The sequence below is a fragment of the Trachypithecus francoisi genome, unplaced genomic scaffold, assembly GCF_009764315.1.
Source record: "Trachypithecus francoisi isolate TF-2019V2 unplaced genomic scaffold, Tfra_2.0 Lachesis_group13, whole genome shotgun sequence".
In the NCBI taxonomy this organism is placed as follows: domain Eukaryota; kingdom Metazoa; phylum Chordata; class Mammalia; order Primates; family Cercopithecidae; genus Trachypithecus; species Trachypithecus francoisi.
In genome coordinates, this window is record NW_022681458.1 from 13,743,584 (window position 1) to 13,767,930 (window position 24,347).

Consider the following 24,347-nt stretch of genomic DNA (forward strand, 5'->3'; position numbering starts at 1 on the left):
ACTGAAACGTGACTAGAGAGAGGTTTGACCGCAGTGGGTAAGGAAGCCGGCAGCAGGCAATGCTGCTTAAGAAGCAGACGGGGGCCAGGCATGGTGGCTCACGCCTGTAATCCCAGCATTCTGGGAGGCCAAGGTGGGTGGATCATGAGGTCAGGAGTTCAAGACCAGACTGGCCAACATGGCGAAACCCTGTCTCTACTAAAAAACATACAAGAATTAGCCAGGCATGGTGGCAGGTGCCTGTAATCCCAGCTACTCGGGAGGCTGAGGCAGAGAATGGCTTGAACCTGGGAGACGAAGGTTGCAGGGAGCTGAGATCACACCACTTCACTCCAGCCTGGGTGACAGAGTGAGACTCCATCTTAAAAAAAAAAAAAAAAAAAAGAAGAAGAAAGAAAAAGAAAAATAAGCAGACAGGTTTTCCTGCGTAATAAGAAATTGATGAAAGATTTTAAGAAGGGAAGAAGCAGATTGGATTTATGTTATAAGAAGATGATCTGGTGCTGTTTGGAGAATGTGGCTGGTGGCAGGTAATGTAGTATTAGGGAAAACCTGTTCTGAGGCTGCTACAGTCACGCAGGTGGGAAGTCCTGGTGGCTTAGTGAGGGGGAGTGTGGACAGTAGGGAAGTGGATGGGAGGTGGAGATATTTGGGAGGCAGACTGGATAGGAATGAGGAGACTCACCTGGGGCAGTTGAGTCAGGCAGTTAAGAGGCATGTGGGACTCCTAGGAGAGGTGTAAGCTGCTGTGTGGACAGCGGTGTGTGCTCAGGAAGCACATTTCAGGGGCGATCATGAGTCCAGGCTTGGACTTGCAGGCTTGAGGTCAGTTGGGTATGTGACTGGTGCTCAGAAAGAAAGGGCTGGGCTAGTGAGGGACACGGAGGGATTGTCTGACTGTGGGTGAAATTGACCCCTTGGAAATGGATGCTTTGGCTGGAGAGAAAGTGACAAGAAGCCAGGGCAGCCCTAAAGAGCTCTGGAGGAGACTCCAACCAGGAGGAAGAGGGCCAGCACACAAATCAAGGCAAGGCCAAGGGGCAGGGACGCTGGAGAACAGGGCAGGCAAGAGGGAGGGAGAGTCAAATGGGTTAGAGCTCCTCAGGGAGCTCACTAGGAGCCCTTAGCCTTGTTTAGGCCCCACAGCAGATGCAGATGCCTTGTGTTAAAATGGGAAAACCCTTCTCCAGTGGCCTGGAGTAAGGGGCGACCTTGTTGTTCCGTGGCAAAGCCACGTCTCCTGGTTCTCCGTGCAGGGTTCTTCCCACTGCACCATGCTGCCTCTTAAAATCTCGAATGAGTGTTACTCCAGGCTAAATCCCTCGGTTTACCCCTATTTCATTGTGAACAAGTGCGGTTACTTTAAGGTACAAGAAAACAGTCTGCCACTGCAGTCCAGTCTCTGGATTGTCTCCTGTTGATGACACCTTTTGTTATTTATTTTGCTAACTCTTCCTTATTGATAACCAAAGGGCCTTTTAACTGCAATAGGGGAGACCCCGGGAGGCATTGCCACAGGATTTGTGAGTGATGTTGTAGTGCCACCCAGTGGCTGACTGCTTAAATTACAACCAAGCCTTAAAAATGAGGGACGCATTAAAAAAGAAGGGAATGATAATAATGGATTAAGAATAATAAAACCCATAAAAGGATGAATATATTTAAAAGAATATTTGTTAATTTTAATTGTGGAAGTTTTAATTGATCATGTAATCCATGAATATATGTTTAGAATTTATACTGTGCAAGACAGTGGCCAAGATGCTGGGATGGAAATAAAAACGTACATGAATCCCTAGCTACAAAAAGTGTACCAGAGGCCAGGCGCAGTGGCTCATGCCTGTACTTTGGGAGGCTGATGGGGGTGGATCACTTGAGGTCAGGAGTTTGAGACCAGCCTGGCCAACATGGCAAAACTCCATCTCTGCTAAAAATACAAAAATTAGCCAGGTGTGGTGGTGTGCGCCTGTAATCCCAGCTACTTGGGAGGCTGAGGCAGGAGAATTGCTTGAACCGGGAGACAGAGGCTGCAGTGAGCTGAGATTGAGCCACTGTACTCCAGCCTGGGTGACAGAGTGAGACTCCGTCTCAAAAAATATATACTGGAAGACATCACCCCAAGCAGATATTAAGCAAAGTAGCATGCACAAGGCAATAATGAAAAATAGGTGATGACGTTATTTACTCATTAATTATTTGGGGGTAGATGTGGTAGTTTGGAGGGGAGTGAAATTGATGAGGACTGCGGTGAAATGGAAGCAGAAACCTTGAAGTGAGAACCGAACAGCCTCAGGTCCTCTGTCTCATGTCTTTGAGCCTCAGCTTCCTCCTTTGGGAATGAGGTCGTAGGTACAGGGATGACTTTCTGCTTCACAGGGTGGCAAGGATTCCATGAGAAGAATGTATTAACACACTGTTGTGTTGAGGCTAGATTCATACATGGTGGCAGTTATTACTGCTACTGTTATGATTATGATATTGTTGGTGGAGGGATAGCAGAATTGGAGCTACGGTAAAGACTACTCTGACCTCATGGAAGCACGCGTGATTGGGACAGAGGGTGTGGGTGTGGAAACTGCAGGGAATAAGATTGGCCCGTGTGTGGAAGGGAGATTGTCCCCATTGTAGGTGTTGGTGAAAGCAATGGCACCAGGAAAGGGGAGACTGAAGAAGACTCATTGACGGTTGCATGAGGCAGTGGGGAGAAGATCAGGGTTAAGGAGACGAGGGAGATTGGCGCTTGGAACCCATGCAAGAGATAACAAGACCATGGGCCAGGTGCTTGGCAGTGGGAGGAAGGTAAGACGGGAGCATGAGATTTGGGTTTTGGTCCAAAGCGAGATGTGATCGACTTGGTCATGAGAAGGACATGGAGAATGAAGGAAAGAGGGTGACAAGGCTGGCAGCTGGATGGTGAGCTTAGAACGATGCAAGAAACAGAGTCACTCTCTTCAGTGACAGGGAAGGAGGAGGCAGAGGGCTGAGCTCAGCTTTGACCCAATGTGTGAGATGAATTAACAGGGCAAGAGGATGCAAGAAAGTTTCTAGAAAACAGTTGGGGATATAGGATAAGACCAGAAAGTTAAATTTGGGAACCACAAAAAATAGAGGTCTTTGATTAATTCAATTAATAACATTGTGTCCTAAAGAAACTTTATAAAAGAACATCGGGTATATCTGGATAGATTGTTTTTAAGTGTAAAAATAAGAAGAGGCTTGAAGGGATTGAAATGTCACCCCAGGCATGGCATGAGCACAGTTTATTGGGTGGACCCTCCGTTGTGCTAGGCTCAGGCTCAGGCTCAGGCTCAGGTAGGGGGAAGAGGAGAGGTTTGGGAGAGAGACTCACTGGTCCAGGCGTGAATTTGAGCTTGCTAGATGTGAGGGCCTGAATAAGTTACACCTTCCTTCATCTATATGGGAATCATAGCCTACATTTTTCAGTGTTACTGGTTGCATTAAATAAGGTAAGGTATGCAGCATGGCAGCCACAAAATCCATAACCAAGCCTAATAAATACATTCCTTCCCCTTCCTGTGACATTTTTGATGATCAACGTCATGGTCTTAGAGTTCAAGGGTGATTTGGAAAATCTGTATAATTAGTATAACAAAAGCCTCTTTCTTGTTTGTTCAGTTATTCATTTATTTACACTTTGCACTGATTTAACTTCTGGCTGAGAAGGAGTGGGAAGTCATGGCAGAAAAAGTGTGGCTGTACATATATTTGTAGGTGCTTCTCCTAGTGCTCCTACTGATAAAATGACAAGCAATTTCTTAGATTTTTGTCATTCCCCATAGGTTTTGGTCCCTGGGGCAACCAGATCATTGCCAGCCAAAAAGGCTGATTTGAAGATTTTGGTTTTTGAAAAGCACAATACATGTCCTCTTATCTTTTGGTCTCTTTTACTAAGTTGTTATGAAATAAAAGTAATTTTATCTTAGCCCTGTTCAAGAGACATTCTAGACTTAGGCAACCGACAAGGGACAAAATCCTAAAGGAATGCCCTGGCCTCAGAAGACAGGGAGGCCGGCGATTCCGTGTCCGCTTTCATCTCCTTCATCCTTTATTTGTACAGCTGGCCGGAGAGCCTCCTGCTGCTCTAGGGAGGCGCAAATAACAGGTTTGATGACACGGTGTCAATCTGGCCTTTGAACCAAAAGAGAGAAAGAAAGGAAGAGATGATCTAGTGGCTTCACATGGCATGTCCGACTTTCCTCAGCTGTCAAGCTGATTGTCATTTCTGGATTCAGCGGCTCTGCCTTCTGACTTCACCGTCTCACACTGAAATTCAGAAGCTACAGAGGCAGTTGCGTGCACACGGTAGCCAAAAAACCCAGGGGTGCTGTGCGTCTGAAAGACAGCCATTCCACTGGGTGGTTTTTCTCTTTTTGCTCGACTGAATCTGGCACAGCAGCCTGTTTTATAGCAGGTTATCGTCGGTGGTGGAGAGTGCGGGGTTAGGACTGGGTGAAATATTTCTTTAAAGATTTTTTTTAAATGATGCAAAATTCCTGTGATTATTTAATGATTCTCTAGTTATAAAAAAGTCTTTTATGGGCCTATTACTTATGTCTATTTGTCCTGAAGTGAATTCTCTTATAATCTTATGAAAAAGTAAGCCTGCGTATTTATTCGTAAGCACAAGTTCTTTCACTGACCCATCCTTTTACATGAAACAATTTAAAGAAAATAGAATTATTCTCTGTATGCTGTGAATAAACTATTTACTCAAATTAGGTGACCTAACAAATGACTATTTCAAAGATTGGTATTTGGGAAATTTTGGTGAGCAGCTTTCTGACAGATTTTGTGCTGTTATTCAAGGTTTAATGTATTTCCTTTAAAAATTTATCATGTAGCGGAATACTTATTAATATGAAAAAGCCGCACTAAATACAAAATCACAAAGTCTTCAAAAAAGGAGACATTTATGTGTGTTTTTCCACCTGCAAAGTAGGAGTAGTATTTGCCATTTCATACGGTTGAAAGAAAGGCATAACAACACCTACATTATAGCTCAACAGCAGAAAGCACCAACATCCCTGTTATTCAGAGTCATTGCTCGTGGTGTGAAGTCATACTCTGCACACTGCTGTGGAATCATTGCCATTTTGCATAGCTGCTTTTTTTTTTTTTTTTTTTTTTTTTGATACGGAATCTGGCTCTGTCACCCAGGCTGCAGTGCAGTGGCCGGATCTCAGCTCACTGCAAGCTCCGTCTCCCGGGTTTACGCCATTCTCCTGCCTCAGCCTCCCGAGTAGCTGGGACTACAGGCGCCCGCCACCTCGCCCGGCTAGTTTTTTGTATTTTTTAGTAGAGACGGGGTTTCACAGTGTTAGCCAGGATGGTCTCAATCTCCTGACCTCGTGATCCGCCCGACTCGGCCTCCCAAAGTGCTGGGATTACAGGCTTGAGCCACCGCGCCCGGCCTGCATAGGTGCTTTTAACCAATGTTCTAGGAATGACAATTTAGAGACATAAGAAAGCATTTACACTTATCCCTTTGCATCCTTGGGGAATTGGTTCCAGTTCCCCTGTAGATACCAAAGTCCATGGACACTCACGTCCCTGATACGAAATTGCATAGTATCTGCATATAACCTATGCACTTCCTCCCAAATACTATAAATCATTTCTAGGTTATTTAGAATTCTATGTAAATGCTATGTACAGTATATAGTTGTTATACTGTATTTTAAAATTTTTAATTTTTGTTGTGTTGTTCTTTTCTGTTTGTTGATTTTTAAACATTTTCCATCTGGATCGATTGAGTCCTCAGACTGGGAGCCTGGGATATGGAGGGCCGCTCGTCTTGCCTTGTGCCTGCTCTAGGGGGGGCGGTGGTAGAGGTGGGCTACCTTATGGTACCTTGCCTTGTGGTAGAGGTGGGCTACCTTATCATTTTGTGAAGTGTTTGTTGTTCTCTGCCTTTCTTACCATCATGACCTTGGGCACTTAGACTCAGCCCTCCAGGAGCAGAGGTTGGGTGGCTGTGAGTTTGGGAGAGACAGACAAGTAAAGAGAGGATGATAGTCACAGGTGAGAGTGTTACTGCAGAGGCATCTTGGAGAGGCATCTCCTTCTCCAGAACAGGGGCAGGAGATCAGGGGAATCTTTCCACTGGAGCCTTGAGAGATGAATCAGCCAGAGGCAGAGAGGGGGCGCTCCCGGGACAGGACAGCCTGCGCGAACGCTGTGAAAGAACTGAGCTTGTTTAGAAATCTGGTGCAGGGAGGTCAGGGTGGCAGGCTGGGAGGAGGGAGGAGATGGGAAGACAGAGAGAGGGGCTAGCATCCTTCAATAATGCAAATAACCATTCCCTGCCTTACTTTTTTTTTTCCCCAAAGTATTTTGTAGGGGCAGGGTGCAGTGGCACACACCTGTAATCCCAGCACTTTGGGAGGCCAAGGCAGGAAGATCACTTGAGGTCAGGAGTTCTTTCTCTCTCTCTCTCTCTCTCTCTCTCTCTCTTTTCTTTCTTTCTTCTTTCTTTCTCTCTCTCTCTCTCTTCTTTCTTTCTTCTTCTTTTTTTTTTTGAGACAGAGTCTCGCTCTGTAGCCCAGGCTGGAGTGCAGTGGCGTGATCTTGGCTCACTGCAACCTCTGCCTCCCTCCTGGGTTCCTACCATTCTCCTGCCTCAGCCTCCTGAGTAGCTGGGACTACAGGCGCCCGCCACAACACCCGGCTAAGTTTTTGTGTTTTTTGTAGACATAGGGTTTCACCGTGTTAGCCAGGATGGTCTCCATCTTCTGACTTTGTGATCTGCCTGCCTCGGCCTCCCAAAGTGCTGAGATTACAGGCGTGAGCCCTGCACCCAGCTGAGGTCAGTGGCTCAAGACCAGCCTGGCCAACATAGTGAAACCCCGTCTGTACTAAAAATACAAAAATTAGATGCGTGTAGTGGCACACGCCTGTGGTCGCAGCTACTGGGGAGGCTGCGGCAGTAGAATCACTTGAATCCGGTAGGTAGAGGTTGCAGTGAGCTGAGATCACACCACTGCATTCCAGCCTGGGAGAAGGAGTGAGACTCCGTCTCAAGAAAAAAAACCCCAAAAAACAAATTATTTTATATGGCATTTTCTCAAATCAGCACACATTTCTATACCTAATGAAGTTTTATTATTCTTGCCGTGGTGTTAAACATTTCCACTCCCTTTTTTCCCCTCTGCAAACTTCCCATTAGCTCACTGGATTCGGTATTACATGCCTAAAATGAAACACATTAAAGAGATTTATAGTCAGTTAATTGGCTGTCTATTTGTCAGTTACCCTTTTATATTCAAGCGTGCATTTTGGTATGTATCTAAATAATACATTACTGTAAAGTACTGCATTCACAAAAGATAATTTGGGGGAGTTTATGCATATAAATTGCATGCAAGATGAAAAGATCGTTCCCAAACTTAATGAAAAAGCATTTATTTCCTGAATTTTATGTTTAGAAAACATGGGAGCTTTTAAATTATGTTAATTAATCTTATTTCTAACAACAGGTTAGACAGAAAGGTGCTCTGAAGTGGTTATTTTTACTTTTAGATTGTAGTTTAGAATTTGTGCAGTTATCTATTTTAAGTTGATAAGCCCTCACAATGCCCCAAATGGTTTGTGCTTGTGTAATTACACTTCATATTTTATTGTTGTCTTTTTCGTAATACATATTTATGTATCTAAGTTTCCTTTAAAATTCTAAGCTTTTAGCATTCATAGGGATATCAATAAATAGTAGCTATTTAACAATGATGAATGAGCATGAAGAAACGGGAGAATACATATAAAATATAGTTTTGATTTGTAAAATTTAGGCAGATGTTAAAGGTTGTCGATCATGTTTGTTGAGTTAATGACTTAATGGTGAACAAGAAGTGGTAATTAATTTTTATTATAAAGTCACTTCTGCTGATGGTAAGATGTACACAAAGTATGAGGTTGGTGAAAAAGTAATTGTGGTCTTTGCTGTTGCTTTTAAAAGGCAAAAACCACAATTACTTTTGCACCAACCTAATACAATGTAAAATTGCCCTGGCTTGTGTTTTCATTTCTGAGACATGCAGTTTCTTTTATGCCCTAGCAATGTTCATTTATAAATGTCTATTTAGGGAAAGTGTTTGTTCTTTTGTTTCTCTACTAGTGGGATTATATGACATACTATTCTGTGGCTTGTTTTTCTCGTTTAACAATTATCCGTTTATAACAATAATATATAATAACAATAGTTAGCATTTGTTATGCCAGGCACTATGCTAAACACCATTACATGCATTATTCTTTTTATGCTCATAAGCCATTAACAGATAAAGATGTGGAGGAACAGAGAGGTTAAGAAACATACCTAAGGTTACACAGCAAGTCAGTGTGGTCCTGGACTTCAAACCCAGGAGGCTGACACATAACCTGGGTGCTCAGTCACTCTGTTTCTCCCTCATGAGCTTGGGGAGAATGTTCTATATTGGCCTGGCAGATGGACTTTGTTGGCGGCTTGCACGTGCTACTGGGGTCCCACACATCTTCCTCAGACCTGTTGTTTCTGTGCTCGGGCTCTGGGGGACTTCAGCTGCTGGCATCTGCGTCTGTCAGGGCTTTTTTCAAAGCCGCAGAGGCACAGTTGGCAGGCACTCCATGCCCATCACTAGGGCCCTCAGCCAGGGAGATAAATACCCCCACTCCCTTCCCCTAGGGCAGGATAACACTGAGATGTGGGCTCCCCTCAGAGTTAAGTCCCAGGTGTCCACAGCGTAACTGACCTGAAATTGCCCCTTTCTTGGCTGCCCTCACTTCCCTGGGTCTCACTCGGTTCCTGACCTGCACCTCATTCACTTCTCAAATGGAGAAGTTGGTCTCATTGACTTCTTGTCCTCTCTGTTGCTCCTGGAGCACCCCGATGAAGTCAGGCTGTGAGGGGTTTCGCTGTTTGAAGGCACCCTAATATATTCAGAGTCACAGGTTGGTGCCTTTCCCCTGGATTTCCAGTTTCTTTTGCTGTTGCATATAACACTGTGGTGAACGTTCTTGCACTATTCTTATGGGGTTCCTGCCCATCTCCCTTCTGGTGTCTGGGCCTGGCCAAGGCCAGCAGCACTATCTAAAGTGACATCCCAGCCAGGCACGGTGGCTTATACCTGTAATTCCAGCACTTTGGGAAGCTGAGGCAAGCATATCACCTGAGATCAGGAGTTCAAGACCAGCGTGGCCAACATGGTGAAACCCAGTCTCTACTAAAAATACAAAACTTAGCTGGGTATGGTGGCATGCAACTGTAATCCAGCTACTCGGGAGGCTGAGGTGGGAGGATCCCTGGAACTCAGGAGGTGGAGGCTGCAGTGAGTCAAGATCACACCACTGCACTCCAGCCTGGGAAACAGTGAGATCCTGTCTCAGAAAATAATAATACTAAATAAAAGTTAAAAAGAGTGACACCCCAAGTGTAGATCAGGACCAGGTGTGTCTTGGTTACTGTTTCTTCCCATCAGGGTGCTCTCTGACCTTCTACCCAATGTGGGGTTGGCCACATCAGGAGCTCTGGCCTGCAGGCTATGGGATTGTCTGGGGCCCTGTGGCTGAGCCCTGGTTTCGGAGGGTGGCTGCCTAGCAGAACACTTCCACTTGCCCATGAAGTGTTTCTTTCATGGGATTGCATCACATTGGGTTGCCAGAGCAGGGCTGGCATGCTGATTTCGGGTGACTCAAGTTTTTATGTAGATGGGACTCCGCAACACATATTTTGCTCAGGGCCCTGCACTCCCAAGGGGCAACCCTATATTAGCCCTGGAGACCTAAGACATCTGATCTGAGCAGATATCTCCTAAACCCTGCCAAGCTTTTCCGTCCATGCATCAAGATTTACTTGCTTATTGAATGCAGTAATCCATGCTGTTTTGTGAGGCACGAAGTTATCAAATATTTTTTCTTAAATCTTTGCAAACATTTTGAGAGGTCTGAAAAATTGCAGGTCGAACTCTTGACCTCAGGTGATCCGCCCGCCGCGGCCTCCCAAAGTGCTGGGATGACAGGTATGAGTCACCGCACCTGGTCGGGATGTCACTTTAGATGGTGCTGCTGGCCTTGGCCAGGCCCAGACCCCAGAAGGGAGATGGGATGGGGCCCTGGGGCATGGGTTCTGAGGTAGGAGGCCCCGTAAAGCTTCTTCACTTAAAACAAGAGGTGGTCTTTTCATTCATGGAAAGTTGGATTACATAAATTTAATGTGACATGGAGACTAATTCCAAAATATGACTAAGAAATTAGATAAAAGCAGCGCAAAAAGAAATGTTGCCCTTCGAAAGGGCAGGCAAATCGTTAGTTATTTGAAGTAAATAAAAGATCTGGCAGTTTCTCTTACTCTATTTGTGTCACGAACATAAAGGTAAATACAACTTTAATGTTTTAGTTTCTTGCTTCATTAAAAAGCCTAAGATCTCTAAATTTGATTGACAGAATGAAAATAGTAAGATAACTATAATCAGTTGATATATGTGTTTCTGTGTACACACATACTGCACACATACATACATACATGAATACATGTGCAGTACTTGAAATGTATCATATAGCTTAATACAGATTGAACAGGGCAATGCCACTATTATGTTTTAATTAAATCAATCATTTTCTTTTCTTGTCTTTCTTTTCATTTCCTTTTCCTTTTCTCTTTTCTTGTCTTTCTTTTCTTTTTTATGAGATGGAGTCTGTCTCTGTCACCCAGGCTGGAGTGCAGTGGTGCGATCAGCTCACTGTAACCTCTGCTTCCCAGGCTCAAGTGATTCTCCACTTCAGCCTCCCGAATAGCTGGGACTAGAGGTGCATACCACCATGCCCAGCTAATTTTTGTATTTTCTGTAGAGATGGGGGGTCTCACTTTGTTGCCCAGGCTGGTCTTGAATTCCTGAGCTCAAGTGAACCTCGTGTCTCGGCCTTCCAAAGTGCTGAGATTATAGGCATGAGCCACCATTTCCAGCCATTTGTTTCTATTATCAGAGTTTGTGCATATCTAATTTCCAAGTCTTCTGTAGGCCTGAATGACTATATGTTTGTATTAGAAGACAGTAATTAAGAATTGCACCCCCATTTCTTTTTAATCTTTCTTCTCAGGGTCCACCAGGACCACCAGGGCCACAGGGTCCAATTGGGCCCCTGGGAGCCCCAGGACCCACTGGGCTTTCAGGAGAGAAAGGAATGAGAGGGGACCGTGGCCCTCCTGGAACAGCAGGGGACAAAGGAGATAAAGTAAGCCACATCTTATATGCAGATTCACATGAACCACTCACCAGCAGTACTGTACCGGTTTTTGTTTTTGTTTTTTTAAGACAGTTTTGCTCTGTTGCTCAGGCTAGAATGCAGTGGTGGGATCTCAGCTCACTGCAGACTTTGCCTCCCGGGTTCAAGCAATCCTCCCACCTCAGCCTCCTAAGTAGCTGGGATTACAGGCGCATGCCACCATGTCCAGCTAATTTTTGTATTTTTAGTAGAGATGGGGTTTCACCATATTGGCCAAGCTGGTCTCGAACTCCTGACCTCCAGTGATCCACCTGCCTCAGCCTCCCAAAGTGCTGTAATTACAGGCGTGAGCCACTGTGCCTGGCCAGCACTGGAGTTTTACGACCATGAGTAGTATATACTTGAACCTTATAATAAATGAAGTCCCTGAACTCCTCTGCAAGAATCCATCCTCATTCTTGGCCCCTTTCCAGAGGAGCATGCTCTTCTGTGCCTTTAAATACATGTGTGTACCCAGTGAGAAGTTACACTGTTTCATGGCTTTTTATAAAACCTACATGGCATTACCTATATGCATCACATGGAGGCTTTCTCTTTTCACTCAGCAAGATGTCTTAGAGATCATTCCTTATCAGGTTACGTAGATTGAACTTATTCCTGAAAAAACATTTTATAATATGCCATAGTATGAATAAAACTATAGTTTATTCCCTGTTGATGAGCACTTGAGATTCTACCCCAACTTTGGGTAGTGCAGGTGTGCAAAAATAATCCTATAAATTGCCTGTGTTCACATTGAAGGGTTACTCCAGGATCGAGATTCTGAGCAGTTAGATTTCTGTTCACAGCATGTCGAATGATTTATTTAAATCAGTACTGCTGGTTGTTTTCCCAAGTACAAAAAAAAGCGCAAGAGTTCATTCTTAAATGTTGGCTTTTAGACTCTTATATGTAAAAAATAGGTGGCAATGACTGCTCCGCATGTTTAAATCTGAGTAATTAATTGTTAATGTTTTCGAGGAAATCAGCTTATTAATTTAGTAATTTTTATAACTTTGTTTTATTTTCTGGGATTTTAGGGCCCAACTGGTGTTCCTGGATTTCCAGGTTTAGATGGCATACCTGTAAGTATCCCTAAAATTTCTCCACTTTTTTAAAAAAGGCAGAAGTACTCATCAAAATCCTTAAAACCGCATGTATATATGCATAAAATATATATTTATATAAACCATAAGATATGTATAGCAAATATTTGCTATATATACTACAAGCACAATAGTATATATATATTTTTTCACCATAATATATATCTACATATATAAAAGATATATATTAGATAGACAAGATATAGAATGCATTAGGTTGGTGCAAAAGTAATTGTGGTTTTTGCTGTTACTTTCAATGGCAAAACCCACAATTACTTTTGTACCAAATATGTATATAAGATATATATAGTATGTACACTATACAATATGTCTTATATTTTACATAAACTATAGTATATACTATATATCATATCTTACATATAGTTTATATATTATATATCTTATATCTTACATATAGTTTATGTATTATATCTGTTAATTATATATTATATAACATATAAAACATGGTACAAGATATATTAATATAATATATATTATGGTGCATGGTATGTATATATATATCAAATTCTTTTTATATTTTCTCATTTTAGTGCATGAAAGGGTGTTTACATTTAAATTTGGTACAATAACTCCCAGAGCAAAACACTTTACTTGGAAAGCAACATTTTCAAACAGGTTAGAGAAAAAATTCCAAAATATGAACTAGGCATACTTGTTATGTCAAGTAGAATGTTCTTGAAATAAATACATACTCATAAGAAATGTTTTTATTTGCGGATGAGTCCTAATATTTGTAGTGAGCTTAATACTCTGATTTCTCATATGAAAATGAAATGGAAATAAAAAGAGGTAAGTGGGAGCTTTATAATTCTTTATAGTATTTCTAAGGATTTTAAGGAAGGTCCCCTCCTCAATTTCCCAGAGTACCGCAAGCTAAATTAGTTCAAATTTGTTATCTTAAAGATATTTTAGGTTTTATTTTCACATGCTACATAGCCTTTTGGGGTAGAGAGAAAGTTTCACAAAACGAAACAGTAAATGTGTGAATCACAACTGCCATAATTTGAGTATTCATATTATGCATAATCTTTGTGTTATGATATTTTTGCAAAAATGCTTCACTTATAATGTTGTTTTCTGCAGGGGCACCCAGGGCCTCCTGGACCCAGAGGCAAACCTGGTAAGTGTGGCTACAATGGTTCAAGAGGTGACCCAGGGTTTCCAGGAGGAAGAGGAGCTCTTGGTCCAGGAGGCCCCCCAGTAAGACACCCACAGCTCATCTTAACAGGAATCTTAAGTGAAAAGGCCCTATGGTGGCACAGGCTTGATGTATTCAAGAAGCAGAGTTAATACAAGTGTGTCTGGGGCATTGTCAACAAATGGGGGTGGCTGGGGGATAAGGACAGAGAGATAGGCAGGACTTAGAACATGCAGCGCTTTGTGGATGATGGAAGGAGCCTAGATTTTCTCATCCATGTTAGGTAAAGGCACTGGATGGTTTTAAGGAAGGAAGCAACATGATCTGATTGATGTTTCATTAAGACGTCTCTGGCTGCTGTGAAGAGACTAGATAGAAGGGAAAACAGCAGAGAGACCAGATAGCAAAATGTCAGTTGTTTATCATTCAGGGTTAATTGCAGAAACATAAACCCCACTAGGTATTTTGAACAGAAAGGAATCTGATACAGGGAGTCTGGCACTTATTATAATAGTTGGAAGAGTAAAACTTAGGACCACACGAGACCACTGATGTCAAAGGTTCACAGCTAGCTGAGATCCAGAGTCAGGAAGCTGTAACTGCACTGTGACCACGGCCTCTCACCCCACATCTAGACACTAGCAAACAGAACACTCAAGTTTTTGCTTTCCTGCTTGGTGGCAGCAACAGACCAGGAAGAGAATCTCTTCCAAACTTCTGCCTTCCACATCTCCTAGGTGGAACCTAATTCACATGCATCTATAAAGGAGTCTGGGCAATGAAGTTTGTATCTTTCTAGTCCCTGTAATGCAAGAAAAGCCATTCGAAAAGCTTTGGAATGGATGTCCAACAACAGTTGATAGTATCCAGCACTGGAGGGAAACCTTACGGCTCTCAGCATTTTTTTCTTCAGAATTTTGGACTTTCATTTAAACACAACTAGAGCAAGAGCTAATGCCCATATTCCTTTTCTCTCTCTCTTTTTCTTCACTTAAAGATCAGAGATCATGTGACCTTTCAAAATTGTTTTTCTGTGATTTTTTAAAAAAGTATTTCTCCCTTCCTTAATCAAATATCATTTCACAGGTTTCTTTCTAGAAAGTTTTCTTAGCATGACCACCATAATCATTCATTCTGCTGTCACTCGTGAGTCTCCCTTTTGCTCCAGATCCTAGAGGAACTGATCTGAACACTAAACTTAAAAAGAATTTCCATACTGACATTTTTCTTCTGGTATCAAATAAGAACAACCACCACCTTTCATTGTTAAGTTTTTCAACCATCCTTTACTTTCAAACTCAGCCATTTGAAAACTCAAGTGCAGTCTGGCGAATGCACATTTATTAAGCTCCTCAAATCAGGCCAAACCTCATTCTACAGATTCATGAGCATTCAAGAGAGCAAGGGTTCTCGGTTTTAACTTTAACATAGCATGCAGTACCGACCACAATCCTGAAGTTTGTCGTAATGGTCTCTGTGCAAAACAACCAACTTCCCCTTGACTCATTTACTGTACAGACACCCCTCACTTTGCACAGTAATGTTAAGAATGACCAGGCAAACTAAAAACCACACAAAGAAACCTTATCAACTGATGAGAAAATTACTATTGTCCCATGACCTATAAAAAGTTTTGTTAAAACATTAGAAACTTTGTCAGTTATAAATATATAAGGAAACGAAAAAACTAAATATTTATTTAATATACTGTAATTTGAAACATTGAGAACCAAAGTGTTTTATTTCTTTGTAAAAACTTATCAAGAGTAGTTTCAACAGTACTTGCCTTTTTCTCATCATATAACTTGCAATACTAAAGGAATATGTCTTTTATGTTTTGATGAAGTATGATACTCCTTTCTAAGTTTGGATCTGTTTCCAGTGTTGTGAAGTATCTCTAAGGGTTCCTTTAATGTGAAGTTTTCATCGGTGTCACTTTACGTAGGACACTGTCATCCTTTTCATCACAACCGCTTTCCTGGTTTATCTTTACTAAATTTTCTGGCTGCAAATACAGTCTCTCAAATGACAACAATATCGTTATTCCCATGATGAGCTATTTCTTCTATAACTCCACTTATGTTTTACTTGAATTTCATTTCCAGCATTACCGTTTTCATTTCTTTGCTTCATTTTCATCATTATTGGCCAATTTCCTCTTCCAACTATCCATTTTTGTAAAATGTTATTTGGGTTTATTGCTGGGAGATAAGGAAGCAAGCCAGCTACAAGCTTTGCTGTCTGTGTCTGTGTGTGCTCTGAATAATACGTGTGCAGGGGCCAATCACAGACAGACTTTGACAGAAATCATCGAAACTGACCCAATAGTCCCGTAGATGTTCTTTGGATCAACGTAGAAATGGATCCTTCTGATCTTAAAGTTTGAAACCTCTGTGTTTTATCTGAGTTCCTTCCTCAGGAGAGGACCCCTAGGCCTCTCAAAAAGTATCAAAGAACTGAAACTCACCAGATCATGTCATCCAGACAATGAGATGCCAAACCCCTGACTGTGTTTCCTTACCTAGGTCCTGTTTTCCAACATATTGTTACATTTCTTCCCTGCTATGTGCACCCCTGATTTTAGTCAGTCTAGGAGATGGACTTGAGACTGATCTCCCATCTGTTGAGCTGCAGCACCCAATTAAAGCCTTCTTCCTTGGCAGTAGTTGTCCTCTCAGTCATTGGCTTTCTGTGCAACATGTTTTGGTAACATCATGTGATCATGCAGTAATCACAATTCACATCTGTTATTTATATAGTGATTTGTGGGCTGAGGGGCTAGCAATGAAGTTTGTACGTTATGCAAGTACTCAGTTAATATACAATGGTAACTGAAATTTGAACCATGGTTTTGGAGAACTGGTGTTGTTTAACTTAACTATGAAACTGAAATTCATTCAGACTGGAACTGTGCAAAACCAAAACTGCAGATACTAGCAAATCTGATTTCTCAAATAAATTGTTGATGTAATTTAACCTTAAACTGTTAAATATCTCCCATCAGAAGCCAAGTCAAGCAATCCTCTAAGAGAGATTAACTTTGAAATGTATATATCTTTCATATAAGCTTGATGTATAAAGATGGTAGGATTTTTATGTGGTAACCAAGAGAAGTTATATTAAGAATTGAAGTAGGATATTAAGATGTTAAGTAGGGAAACCATGGGGAGGGGGATTGATACACTGAGGTATTTCATTAACTTTAAGAAACTAGCAACTATATACAAAAACCTTCCGAAAGGAATATGTTATGTTTTTTTAAAAGAATACTTAGGCCTGTTTTGAATACAAGTACTGAAATGGATAAAATCTCTCTCACTATATATGTATATATATTACTGTTTCTAAGTCATAAATTAACAATTGCGGCCGGGCGCGGTGGCTCAAGCCTGTAATCCCAGCACTTTGGGAGGCCGAGACAGGCGGATCACGAGGTCAGGAGATCGAGACCATCCTGGCTAATACGGTGAAACCCCGTCTCTACTAAAAAAAAAAAAAATACAAAAACTAGCCGGGCGAGGTGGCGGGCGCCTGTAGTCCCAGCTACTTGGGAGGCTGAGGCAGGAGAATGGCGGAAACCCAGGAGGCGGAGCTTGCAGTGAGCTGAGATCTGGCCACTGCACTCCAGTCCGGGCGGCAGAGCGAGACTCCGCCTCAAAAAAAAAAAAAAAAAAAAAATTAACAATTGCAAAATTAGTTATTTGTAGGAACAATGCATGTGTTTTATATTGTGAGGAAATTGAAAATTTTCTGCTAAATAGCTATATATAAGTAGATATTCTGTCTTAGAAGATTCCTTAACAGATCTTACCTGAATATGGAGTAAATATATGTGAGAACCTTAGGGTGATAATAATATGGAAGAGGATAAAGAAATGTCTGCTTGTTAATCATGTCAATAATTGACAATCATGTCAATAATTTTAACTGACGAGTAATATTTTATATAGAAAAGAAAATACTGAAATGGTAATACGCTATTTTCCTCTTAAGTGCATAAATATTTTATTTTCAGGGCCATCCTGGGGAAAAGGGAGAAAAAGGAAATTCAGTGTTCATTTTAGGTGCCATTAAAGGTATTCAGGTAAGTATTATGATCATGATGGATTAAAAGATTTTTTTTTTCCAAATAGGTAAGCCCATGCAGGATAAATAGACAGGATTTTTCTTCAAAATGTCCCTGAATACACCAATTTTTGTTATTACCCTGACCCTCAGGGATGGCACCATACTTTTGTGTGAAGGCATTGGCTTTAGTCATCAGTAAAATTCCAGCACTGCAAAATTCCGGTACCTCTGAACTAGTCAGAACTTCAAGGGATGTATTTATTTCAAGGTTTCTCAACTCCTGACATTTTGGGCCATATATTTACTTGGTGTGGAGCTGACTTGTGCATTATAGGATATTGAGCAGCATCCCTGGTCTCTGGCCTGTACTCATTAGATGCCAGTAGCATCCCCGACCTGTGAACTCCCCAAAGCGTATATCCAGACATTACCAAATGTCCCCTGGGGGGAAGTCACCCCAGTGGAGGACCACTTATTTATTTGTAATTAAAACATTGTAATATTAATACTTGCCATCCAGTACAGTAAAAGTCATGATTATTGAACTTGAAAATGGTGTAAACCTTATAGCACTTTGCTTGATACATTTAATGGTGTTGTGTTTTTAGCAGGGAGTGACGCACAGATGTTCAGAAATAAACTGTTGAGTGACCACCTCATCTCTCAGATGAGAAGCCATGGATGAGTGATGGGGATCAGTGGAAATTATGCCTTAACAGGAAAATACAGCCCATTTTCAAGATGTGTGGTCATTTCTCTTAAGGAAGAATATTCTGCAGCAATTAGATAGCACTTGTCCTAGATGGCTTCTATGAGACCCTAGGTTCTGTGCCACCCAGAATGGACACACCTGAGCAGTGATCCCTTTAGTGAGCTCACCGTTTATGTGTGTAGCCTCTGTGCCTGTTTGTCCTTCTTAAACAGCAAGAACGATGGATTTGTTTATAGCTTAAATGGTATAGTAATAAAGTAAATGTCAACAGCAGGGTCAGAACCAGTATGGTGTATTGGAAGGAGAGAACTGAAGCTTACTCTCCACTGTGACTTTAAGCAACTCCCTTAGCCTCCTCAGCCTCATGTTTGTTATTTGTGAAAGAAGATTCAAATAATATTTACCCTGCCTCTTTCTTAGTGTTGTTAAGACTGTTATAATAATTTATATTGCAGCACACTGTAAATGGTAATGTCCCATATCATATTATTTATAGTGAGCATTTTTTGTAATTGTGGTAATAGAGGACATGTGATATACAAATATAGAAGGGGGATAAATATAGAGAATTCCTTATCTTAAGGGGAAACAGAAGATCCCTAATAAAAATGATCTGTAAATCAATAACCCTTAGAGGCAATGCTCTTAAGAGTCTATATCCACTTTATACCCATTCTAATGGCTATGATAAAAAAAATCTAGCAATTGTTGGCAACTAATGGAGAGTTGGAGCCTTGTGCATTACTGATGGGAATGGACAATGGTGCAACCACTATGGAAGATAATATGGTAATTCCTCAGTAAATTAAACATAGAATTACTATATGACCCAGCAATTCTACTTCTGGATATATACCCCAAAGAACTGAAAGCAAGGACTTGAATGGATATTTGTACCTGCATGTTCATAGGAGCTTTATTCACAGTAGCCAAAAGGTGGAAGTAAAAGTGTCCATCAGCAGATGAATGGATAAACAAAATGTGGTGTATTCATCCAATGGAAGATTGTAAAAGCTTTAAAAAGGAAAGATGTTCTGACACATACAACAACATGGATGAACCTTGAAGATATAATATTATGCTAAGTGAAATAAACCAGTCAGATATTGTATGATTTCACTTATATGAAGTTTTAAAAATAGTCAAATTCATAAAGATGGAAAATGGAACGGTGGTTGCCAGTGGCTGGGGGGAAGAGGGATGGGGAGTTAGTGTTTAATGGGAACAGAGTTTCCATTGGAGGAGACGTAAGAGTTTTGGAGATGGATGGTGGTCATGGGTGAATAACAATGTGAATGTACTTAATGCCACAGAACTATCTGTACACTTAAAAATGGTTGAAAAGGGCTGGGCACAATGGCTCACGCCTGTAATCCCAGCACTTTGGAAGGCTGAGGCGGGTGGATTACCTGAGGTCAGTAGTTCGAGACCAGCCTGGCAAACATGGTGAAACCCCATCTCTACTAAAAATACAAAAAAATTAGCCAGGCATGGCAGCACATGCTTGTAGTCCCAGCTATTTGGGAGGCTGAGGCAGGAGAATCACTTGAACCAGGGAGGCGGAGGTTGCAGTGAACCGAGATGGCACCATTACATTCCAGCCTGGGCAACAACAGCCAGGCTCCGTCTCAAAAAAAAAGGTTGAAATGTTAAATTTGAACTTACATATATTTTACATTTTTTAAAAAGAGCCTTCATTCAAGATAATATATAGGCTTTGATCTTTTAAAATAGGTTGAGTCTCAGCGCAGAGTCACAAAGCGAGAGAGGTAGACAGAGGCTGGTGTGAGGCAATTTCCACCTGAGTTTCTTTTCTGTCCTCTCTAGGGTAGTCAAGGGGGTCAAGCTGTTTAGAAAGCATAGCAGGGTGTGGAACCAGACCAGCAACAGGTAAACTGTGAGGAAATGGGACCACTGGATTGAGAATTTAGAACAATTGAAATAAAGACAAAAATCTCATTATGATTCCCTGTCATTACTCCAGCGATCTTTCTCTGTTGGGTAGAAGGAGAATTCAGAACTTAAGGAGAAAGAAAATCACCTCCACATATCCCTTCCTCAATTTTAGTCAACACCCAAAAAATTGAACAAACTGCACAATTAGATGAGTCCAGATAATTTTTGTATGTATTTCTGTTTTTACATGATCTGTGTTTTAGGAATTTTGTGTGGACTTATAAAGCAATGCATTCTTATTTTTGCAGGGAGACAGAGGCGACCCAGGACTGCCTGGCTTACCAGTAAGTCTCCTGAGCAGGCTCTATGCTTCTATTTCCTCCTCAAATAGCCTATGATCCACGTTTTAATCCCAGCAAAGCCAGCGACATAATTTGTGTGGCTTACCTAGTGCAAAATGAAAATGTGGATTCCCCATTCAAAAATTATTAAGAATTTCAAGATGGCAACAGCAGAACATTAACTCAAGCTTGGGGCCCTGTGTAACTGCACCAGTCTCATGCCCATGAAGCTGTACTTGAAGCTCAGCAGGCTCCCTCCTGCCTTCCTCTTCTGTCTTCTAATGATCTTTTGGCATTACTCAGGTATATGCAGCTACTTCATATTTAGGAAAGTGAGTCCACTTAGCAACTACGTATAAAATATATACCAGGTAGAATAATCTTGCATTGCTTCTTGCTACCATTTTGCCTGGTGAATCAGTATTTATATATTATATTTAATATTTTACCTATCTTCATCTCTCCGAAATCTGCAATTCAATGATCATATTAGTCTTTCCAGTTTTTCAATATTTACAAGATTAAAATTGAGAGCAGTTTTGCCAACCAGGCGTGGTGGCTCATGCCTGTAATCCCAGCACTTTGGGAGGCCGAGGTGGGTGGATCACCTGAGGTTAGGAGTTTGAGACCAGCCTGGCCAACATGGTGAAACCCTCTCTCATAACACAAAATTAGCCAGGCGTGGTGGCATGTGCCTATAATCCCAGCTACTCAGGAGGCTGAAGCAGGGGAATCACTTGAACCCGGGAGGCGGAGCTTGCAGTGAGCCCAGATGGTGCCATTGCACTCTAGCTTGGGCAACAAGAGTGACATTCCATCGAAAAAGAAAAAGCAAAAAGGCTGGGTGAGTTGGCTCAAGCCTGTAATCCTAGCAGTTTGGGAGGCTGAGGCGGGTGGATCACAAGGTCAGGAGTTCAAGACAAACTTGGCCAAGATGGTGAAATCCCGTCTCTACTGAAAATACAAAAATTAGCCAGATGTGGTGCTATGTGCCTGTAATCCCAGCTACTTGGGAGGCTGAGTCAGAAAACTGCTTAAACCCGGGAGGCAGAAGTTGCAGTGAGCTGAGATTGCACCACTGCACTCCAGCCTGGGTGACAGAGCGAGACTCCGTTTTGCCTTCCAATAGTTAACCTATAATTTTGCCTTGTAACTTCTGGCTAGTGATGGAACTACTTTTCTGGATTGGTTTCCTTAGTATGATTGAAGCTCAGGTCCATGTAATAAATGTGATACCTCAATGTTGTTGTTAAAATAAATATCAGTTCATCCTCCTAAACAGAGCAATTTCATTACACACTCCCCAATCATTTGACTTGGGCAGAGTCAGCAGGAGCCTGGGGAACATCTCTCCACACTTCCAGGATTGCCTGTACCTTTTCTTGACAATTTGTGTATAATTGTGTTACAACTTACATGTTGTAGAAAATTTTGTATGGCTGACTCATCTTGATCTCAAATTAGGAACTATATTTCCCCAATTTGAGATCTTGCAGACCATGTTTTGAAAATATGCTAAGAAGAATAAATACATTAATATGTAATGTTAATTAATAATAATACTTTAAAAGCATCCTGATGTGTATCAAAATTGTAACACAGAATTTAGGAGTAGGTGGTAATGCATTTTCTTTGTTCTCCACTTTTGTTATTACAGGATGTATTTGTAAATAGGAAGATTGATCTCTGGGTCCTAAATTTGTAAATAGGAAGATTGATCTCTGGACCCTCAATGAAGGACTTTATTACAACTACCAGAATGCTACTACCTTTAGCTTGGTGCCTCTTTTTTTTTTTTTTGTGACAGAGTCTTGCTCTATCACCAGGCTGGAGTGCAGTGGCGTGATCTCGGTTCACTGCAACCTCCAACTCCCTGGTTCAAGTGATTCTCCTGTCTCAGCTGGGACAATCCCGAGTAGCTGGGACTACAGGCATCCGCCACCACGCCCAGCTAATTTTTGTATTTTTAGTAGAGACGGGGTTTCACCATGTAGGCCAGGATGGTCTCGATCTCCTGACCTTGCGATCCGCCCCACTTGGCCTTTCAAAGTACTGGGAATACAGGCATGAGCCACTGCGCCCGGCCTGCTTGGGGCCCTCTTAGGGCTGCATCAAACCTGCTGTTGAAAATGTCCTAGCAGGGCAGATACTGGGGGCTGTGATTTCTTTAGAGGTTTTTATTCACATGGGATCACACGTAACTCTTTCTGTGAAAGATGGTTACAATTTTGGTAACAGACGCACTGATTTTTCTCATGTTTAGGGATCTTGGGGTGCAGGAGGACCGGCAGGCCCCACAGGATATCCTGGAGAGCCAGGGTTAGTGGTAAGTACACCACTGCTGATGTAATCCCTTTGAAAACCAGATTCTGTATGAAAATAAAGAAGCAAAGTTGCCATTTTGGGTCAGACACAGGTGGGCCGTTTGAGAGATTATCATCGATGAATCAGTGAAAACCCACCAGTATCAGTGGGATTCCATCTTGAAGCACAGGTCCCCTGGGGAGGAGCCACTGACATCATCTTCACCGAAAACAACAGCCCATCCACGATAGAAACTCCATCATTGCATGTTTTAAAATTAAGGGTTTCCTAAATAGGACCTTGGAGCAACAAAAGAAGACATTCTGATTTCTACGTCTGAAGATTGATTTGTGTTTTTTTTTTTTTTTTTTTTTTTTGCCCTTGATTTAGGGACCTCCGGGCCAACCAGGGCTTCCAGGTTTGAAGGTAGGCAGTCATGAGCAAGATACATAAATAGAGCCCTGAACAATGAAATAATTGACCACTGTGTTTGTCAGAATTATGGCTTTCCTCTTATCAGATTTCCCAAAGTATTCAGTAAACTAAATTGTGTCGCCAGAAGCCTTAATAACTTTTAATTACTTTTTTAAAATGCAAAAGCAATTAGATTCTTTTTCTTTTCTTTCTCAGGGAAATCCCGGTGTGGGAGTAAAGGGGCAAATGGGAGACCCGGTAAGAATCCCCTCTTGTTCAGAGGAGCAGATGGCAAAGTGTGTGTGCTGCTCAGGGGTGGAGGCTGTTCTGATGATTTGAACTTGTATTCATTATCTAGTCACTGCCCAATTTTATGGCTGAGAACTTTTCTTTGCCGAATTATGATGGCACCATTACCCTTGACTGTAAAATGAAAGATCTGACAAAATTTAACACCACATTCAGGTTAATCTGTGTAACACATTTCACCCTAGCAAACAGAGATCGAACGTTTTTGACAATATATTCTGTCCAGAGTAACAATTTTGTCAAATCACGGATTTGTTTTGCTTAATTTCACATAAATCCTAAGTTCCACCCATAAATATGCATATAAATGCAAATGTAAATGACTGGAACCAAGAGCCCTGAGCAATACACGATCTCCAACCCACTCCTTTTCTACACCCCTCCTCCCCGTCTCTGCCCGCCACTCACACCCACTGTCCTTTTGGCCGAAGCATAAAACTTAGTAAGAATAAGCTTTAGAAAAGTGATTTAAGGGCTGGGCAAGGTGGCTCACGCCTGTAATTCCAGCACTTTGGGAGGCCGAGGTGGGCGGATCACGAGGTCAAGAGATTGAGACCATCCTGGCCAGTGGTGAAACCCCGTCTCTACTAAAAATACAGAAATCAGCTGGGCGTGGTGGTGCGTGGCTGTAGTCCCAGCTGCTTGGGAGGCTGAGGCAGGAGAGTCGCTTGAACCTGGGAGGCAGAAGTTGCGGTGAGCCGAGATCGCGCCACTGCACTCCAGCCTGGCGACAAAGTGAGACTCCGTCTCAAAAAAGAAAAGTGATTTAAGAAGGCAACTCACCT

The 24,347-nt window shown here is 41.9% G+C and overlaps 1 protein-coding gene across 3 annotated transcripts in view; it reads left to right on the forward strand.

Moving 5' to 3' along the window:
* Positions 1-24,347, forward strand: part of COL4A4 (collagen type IV alpha 4 chain) — a 168,843-nt gene that overhangs the window by 16,442 nt on the left and 128,054 nt on the right. For all 3 annotated transcript variants that reach the window (XM_033230020.1, XM_033230018.1, XM_033230019.1), the window contains exons 4-11: positions 11,089-11,223; positions 12,294-12,338; positions 13,464-13,580; positions 17,534-17,602; positions 20,503-20,538; positions 22,799-22,861; positions 23,230-23,265; positions 23,470-23,511. In XM_033230020.1, the coding sequence (XP_033085911.1) occupies positions 11,089-11,223; positions 12,294-12,338; positions 13,464-13,580; positions 17,534-17,602; positions 20,503-20,538; positions 22,799-22,861; positions 23,230-23,265; positions 23,470-23,511 (543 nt within the window). The remainder of the gene's footprint in view (positions 1-11,088; positions 11,224-12,293; positions 12,339-13,463; positions 13,581-17,533; positions 17,603-20,502; positions 20,539-22,798; positions 22,862-23,229; positions 23,266-23,469; positions 23,512-24,347) is intronic.